The sequence below is a fragment of the Mus caroli genome, chromosome 4 (genome assembly GCF_900094665.2).
Source record: "Mus caroli chromosome 4, CAROLI_EIJ_v1.1, whole genome shotgun sequence".
Classification (NCBI taxonomy): Eukaryota; Metazoa; Chordata; class Mammalia; order Rodentia; family Muridae; genus Mus; species Mus caroli.
In genome coordinates this window covers 99321019-99327476 of record NC_034573.1, presented here as the reverse complement: position 1 = coordinate 99327476, position 6458 = coordinate 99321019, and the positions used below count along the sequence as shown (strand labels likewise).

Sequence of the window (6458 nt, the reverse complement as noted above, 5' to 3'; positions counted from 1 at the left end):
GCCCCCACGCCCGGCCTTTTTTTTTTTTTTTTTTTAACCATACCTAATTTATGGTGTTCTTTGCTACTAAAACCAAGTAAGAATTGGAAATGTGTTCATGTATCTGGTGTTTCTCCCTCACCAGGACATCAAAGCCGTTAAGGACAAGCTCCGGGCAAACATAGGCCTTGTTCACTCCAAAGTGCCTTTGAAGGAATTTGATCATAGTAACTGCAAAACAGAGGGCTGGGCTGACCAGGTATGCCGGGCTTTTCACTACAGTTAATACAGCTTTTCCTTTTAATTCTAGGTATCTACATGTCAAATAAACATGAATCCCTTTAATACTTTTTTGCCTCAATTGTATTTCTCACCTCAGTCATCAATGGTGATAATCTGTTACTGACCCATCTACTTAAGGAGATAGTAGTATTGAATGTCAGATCTTAACATCTCCCTGCTTTGTTTGAGAGACTGGGCCTCATGCCTAGGATGCCTTCTTATTCTACAAATGATTCAGGAAATAAGTAAATTATGGCTCACTAAGCAAAAAGGAGAAAGAGGAGGAGATCTGATCTGTTGTTTCACAGTGTGCTATATTCTAGAGAGAATTAACTAGTGTCACACTGTAAAGGTTTCAAATCTGACTGTTCTTTTTCTTTTTCCAGAGCCTTTGTGAGGAGTCTCTTTGATCTTTTTCTCTCTTGCCTTTTGCCAGTGAAAGATCTAGCCTTTGAATGTCTCTTGACTTCATAATGCTCTTCCCAGGTGGTAAAGTATAGCCTTGAGTAGAAAGTCAAAAGGTACCAGGTAGATAGCAGCTCACCTGTATGGGGCACCTTTCCCCTTCAGACACTTAACTGTTGATTCCTGGCAGAAGCATGGAAGACTTTGTCCTGAGTTCTTCCTTGGCTCTGAGCCAGAAGGGATGGATGATGGAGAATCCACCAGCCTGAACATAGCATCACTTCCCAGTAGATAAGAAGGAAGACCTGTGTCAAGTGTTTCAGAACCATTTGGAGCTGGCTCCAGATAGGCACAGTTCAGTAATTGCCAATGTGGACCCCAAGTTCCATCCTAGGTGCATCTGTTGGATACATGGCTGTTGCCAAGACCTACAGGTTGGTAGCAGGTGACATGGTGGAAAGACACAAGTCGTGGAGTCAGAAACTGAGAGTTGAGAGTTGAGCCTCATAAACTCAGTAGCTAGCTGTATGACTGAGGAAACATTGAGTCTTCTTTACAAAAGCTAGGATTTCTCTTTGAGTTTTTGAAGACCAAGTAAAACACCTAACAGTGTGGCCTTGAAGTAAGTAGGCTGGACAAGGGTAGCTTCCTGCCATCACCTGGGACCTCCAGGGCTTTGAGGAAGGGGTTTCCTAGCCTCCTCCTGATCCTTTGCAGGAACTCCAGCCAGACCCATCCCTGAAAAGGGAGGTAGCTAACAGGAACCCACTTCCTTTTCTGTCTCCAAACTTCTCTACTTCTCCTGCTGTATTCTACTTCCCTTCTTTTTAAAGAAATCAACTACGCAAGTTTATTTCAGTGATAAGCCCTTGTTTGTTTATTTATTCTTTCAGTCTTATTCCTGAAAGCGTTCAGCTTCCTCTATCATATTTATTGTCGTTCCCTTGCCTCCTCACCCCCACATTCCCAGTGTCCCCTTCCGGTGGTGCTTTCTTTTCTATGTAATGTCAGTTACCCTTACTCAGGTGAGTCCCTCACCGCCTGGCATCGTGTTCTCTGGGTTCTTAGCTCTCGCGCCCCTTGCTGCCGTCCTTCCCTTGCAGTCTGGTTTTGGCCTCTGCTGTTTTACTTTAAGTGTCTCTGGAAGCTTCCAGGTAGCCTCGTGTTCACCTTCCTTGGCTTTATATGACATTTAATATAAACATGCATGCCTTGGAGATTTTCCTGTCTTAGCTGATTCCTCCTTCCCTTTTATACCTCTTTTTCTCAGTGTCAAGAAATGATTACTAATCTATCAGAAGCCATTTGTATCCCCAAATATTACCTACAAGTGTCTTCTTGGAACCTCAAAGTCAGTTTGTCCAAACTTGGTTTCTTTTTCTGTATTCACATTTAGCCCTTCTTCTGTTGCTGTTGCTGGAAGGACAGTGTCTTTATTTTCTACCAAGTCACCAAATTGATTTAGTCCATTTTGGCTTCCCCTTAGATCAGTAACCATTGTCCAATCCCAGGAAATACCATTGAAGGATCCATAACTAATACGTTCTGAGTGCTTTCTGCATAATAGATACTGATAGCCCTCTGTGCAGTCCTTGTAACAGCCCTGTGGAATACACACCATTACTAAGCTTTAGTCAACATGTCAAGAAAGTGAGGCTCAGAAGTTAAATCACTAGCAATGTGGCTTTCTCCTAGTAAATGTGCTCTTACGGTTTGTAGTTTTGTTTGTCTATATCTTGAGTCTTACTGTGTATCACAGACTGGCCCCAAAATCACAGTTCTGGAACTACAGGTGTGTTCTACCATACTAGATCTGCTTGATCCTTGAACTGCTCTGTATCCTGCAAGTATTTTTCATCATTTACGGTCATTATGATCATTGCATTGCATTAGTAAGAAGTATCAAATGCAAAGTTCTTGTTACTCAAAATATGTTGAAATAATTACTTACATTTCATTCTGTCATACATAGTTTATTATGTTCAGTCGTATTTCTAAAGAAATCAACAGTAGCCAATAAGTAAAATTACATTTGTAACATGTGGATATAGAAATATGGGCATCCTACACACACAGGAGATAGGAGTTATTACAGATGTATTTCAAGACATAGGGTCTGGGATATGTGGCACGTACTGTGACTGTGATTTTAGCTTTTAGTGTTTACAGCTGTGCAGTTCATGCAGCTCAGTCCTAGCTTAGAGCAGGATGGAACTGGGCAGGAATGAGCTCAGCAGGCTGCCTGCAGCATACACATACATAGTTTTTGACAATCTGATTTGATTCTTTTGTTTTGTTTTGATTTGGTTTGGTTATTTGGTTTTTTCGAGACAGGGTTTCTCTGTGTAGCCCTGGCTGTCCTGGAACTCAGAAATCCGTCTGCCTCTGCCTCCCGAGTGCTGGGATTAAACTGATTTGATCCTTATGAATAAAAGTTATCAGTAGGTTTGTGTTTCAGGAAAGGGAGCAAAGACTAGCTAAGAGGAACAGTGTTTGCCTCCCTGGTACAAAAAAGGGAAAACAACAAAAAGATGAGAAAAAAGGGAAGAGACAAGTTTGAGATTAAAATGGCAAGGATTTGTTTGGGTTCAAGTTTTTCCAAATTTCTTTCAGATCGTTCTGCAGTGGGAGCGAGTGAGTGCGGAAGCCGTGCGGCAGCGGAAAAATGTGGAGCCTCGAAAGGCAGCTCAGTACTTCTGTGAGAAATTCTATGTTTTGAAGTTTTTGCTCTTGGGTTTTTACACTCTTAAAACGATCAGCCCATCTTCTCTCTGTAGGAAAGTTAATTGTAGCAGTATCAACTTACTATGATCACTCAGACAAGTCATTCCCTCAGCATAGCTCATGCTGCAAGCACCGCCACCAGGAAGGCTGTTGCTTATTACTTATTTGTATCTGTCTCCCTCCAAAGAAGACTTACGGTGGCACAAAAGAAAGCAGAGCACAGACAGTGAGTGTCACCAACAGATGGGAGCAGGACTAGGAATGCTGTTCAGTGATCAAGGGCTCCTCGTGTGGGCAAGGCCATATGTTCAGTCTCAAACATGAGAGAGAAAAAAGACTTGTGAGCCAGGTGCCCTGCAGGATACAGGTGCGTCAACAGAATGCGGTGTTTATGTACAAGGGAGTGTGATCCAGTCTTAGAAAGCAAGGACATATGGGATAAAAAGATGGTTTTCTCAGTGGTTAAGAGTGCACATGCTCTTCCAGAGGACCTGAATTCAGTTTACAGCAGCCACATGGGGTGGCTTACACCACCTAAAACTCCAGCTCCAGGGCACCCAATATCTCTGGCCTCCCGGATGCCTCCATTTATTGCACATAGTCACACACTTACATACAATTAAGATGATATAAATTTTTTTGTTTAACTTTTTTATTATTTATTTATATTATATGCATTGGTGCTTGTATATCTGTGTGAGGATGTCAGATCCTGGAGTTACAGGCAGCTGTGAGCCGCCATATGGGTGCTGGGTCCTCTGGAAGAGCAGCCAGTGCTCCTAATTGCAGAGGCATCTCTCCAGCCCCAGTCCTTTGGTTTTTTTTAAAACGTAAGGGCATTTTGACACATGAGCATTGAAGACGTGCTACATGAGATAAAGCAGTCATGAAAGGACAAATACTCTACTATGATTGCTCCTTTGTGAGCTTCCCAGAGCATCAGGGTCACTGAGAAAGAGGAGTAGTTGGAGGGGATAAGGTCTTTCCACTGAATGGTTACAGACTTTTAGTTTATAAGGTAAAGACTTCTGTGGGCTGGTAAGATGGCTCATTGGGAAAGGTGCTTGCCATCTCTGCAAACCTGGCAGCCTGAGTTTGACCCCATGATGGAAGGAAAGCACTGACTCCAAAAAGTTGTCGTCTGACCTCTGTATGCATGGTGCCACATGTGCATGCACATTCACATCATACCCACAGACACACCGTATGGAGGCAGTAAAATGTTCTGGAAAATGAAGGCTGCAGCTCGTGCTAGCATACTGTCTTATCACGCACAAGGCTCTGGGTCCATCAGCTCTGAAAATAGAAACATTCTGGAGATAGGTTAAAATGTTCATTTTGTCATTTTAAACAAGAACTAAGTGATAGACTGAAGGAAACAATAACAAAATCAGAACCCCAGGGCACACCAGATACTATAAGGGCAGAGGTCAGAATCAGGTCCAGGTTTTCAAAGGAGAAAAGAAGCCAACAGCTTTTTAGCTTTGAGGGTGTGTCTGACACTGTCCTTTTATATGCATTATTTTATTTATCTATTTCTGTGTCATTCTAGTTTTTTATTCATAGGAAATTTTAAAAATTGGTTATTGTTAGACTCACTGAACCCAGTAAGTGCCCACCTCTCCCTCTGCCGTGATAGTGTATCTGCCACTCCTGCTGCCGGGCATTCAGTCCAGACCACCCCAGGGCCTTGTCTTAGTCCTGGGTGGTCTCAGACTTTGGCAGGCCCTGGCCCACGAGCACAGAAAACTCACCCATTTCTTATTCCTACAGACCAGAATCAAGCTCGCACAGAAGTTACAAGGAAATGTCCCCTCGCAGAGACCCACATGAACTCTTCTGGAAAACTCCAGTTCTACAGGGAGGAGGCTCCGGACTGCCATGAGCCACTGTTGAGCCAAGAATCAAAGAAGAGCAAGAAGAGAGCTTTCGAGGAGTCAGAGCAGGAGCAGAGCTCGCCCCAGTCGGCCAAGCAGAAGTGTGTGTGTCTGGCTGTGGAAGATTGGGATTTGCTCAATTCCTACTGACTGACACATACAGTCAACCTCCCCCACCTTAGTATGAGGAGGGGAGACTGCTGGTGATTTTCTTTTGGTTTGGATTTACCTATGGCATTAGCATAGCAAGCAGATATTTCTACTTTTGTGGTGTGGGAGGGAAGGCTATGGACGTATGTAATAATTTCTAATGTATATTTTCAATACATAGTAATTTTTTCAAATAAACTCTTTTGCTCTCGTTGAATTCTGCTTGTGAATTGCAGATTGGAGCCACAGGAGATAGCACCATGTGAACTAATGAATTTGGCATGACCTGTTCTTGCTACAGTTTGAACAGCTGATAGAACGTAGATGTGAATGAAGCTGCTGCTGACTGTATGCTTCCCTGGGCCATGCCCTGGCCTCGTAGCGTATACATGAAACTAGCCAAAATTCAGAGCCAAGAACCTTTAACATCAAGTTAAGTGGCATGTTCAATGTCACAAAGCTTAGAGTAGGAAGTGAGAGTTTACACTTCTTTCTAGTTGGCTGCAAAGCCCATTCTGTGTTGTTACCTTCTCAACAATCATTAGCATTTACTGAAATCCCAGCCATTGAAGGTATTCATTAAAACCCAAGTGACTCACAGCAGTCTTGGAAGTAAGAGGGCAGAAGCTTTTTCCAACCTAAAACTTCCTGGAAAAGTTCCAATGATAATAAATACTGTAGGTTTCTTCAGGCCACAAGAATTTTCTTACAGATACCCAGCTATACACAGTAAATCAATATGGCTGCCTGCCAATACATTTTGTTTGTTTGTTTGTTTACAAAGACAGGTGGCTGGTAGATTAGCCAGAGTTTGGGTGTGTGCCACTACACCTGGCACCAGGAGACTCTTGTTTAAAAGCAAGCACCCTCGTGAGGACTGTGCAGTTCAAGCAATTTAGCCAGAGTTAACTTCAGCAGGTCTGTAGTAAGGCTAGATTCAGAATTTCTAGATGAGCATAGCATATGGTTATCAAAATTTGGAGGTAGAAGCTGGGCGTGGTGGCACACGCCTTTAATCCCAGCACTCTGGAGGCAGAGGCA

The 6458-nt window shown here is 43.0% G+C and overlaps 1 protein-coding gene across 3 annotated transcripts in view; it reads left to right on the top strand.

Annotated features, from left to right (window-relative positions):
- Positions 1–5634, top strand: part of Lrrc42 (leucine rich repeat containing 42) — a 23257-nt gene extending 17623 nt beyond the window's left edge. For all 3 annotated transcript variants that reach the window (XM_021159797.1, XM_021159799.1, XM_021159798.2), the window contains exons 6-8: positions 125–238; positions 3280–3364; positions 5164–5634. In XM_021159797.1, the coding sequence (XP_021015456.1) occupies positions 125–238; positions 3280–3364; positions 5164–5417 (453 nt within the window). In that variant the 3' untranslated portion in view covers positions 5418–5634. The remainder of the gene's footprint in view (positions 1–124; positions 239–3279; positions 3365–5163) is intronic.
- Positions 5635–6458: the final 824 nt, after the last annotated feature.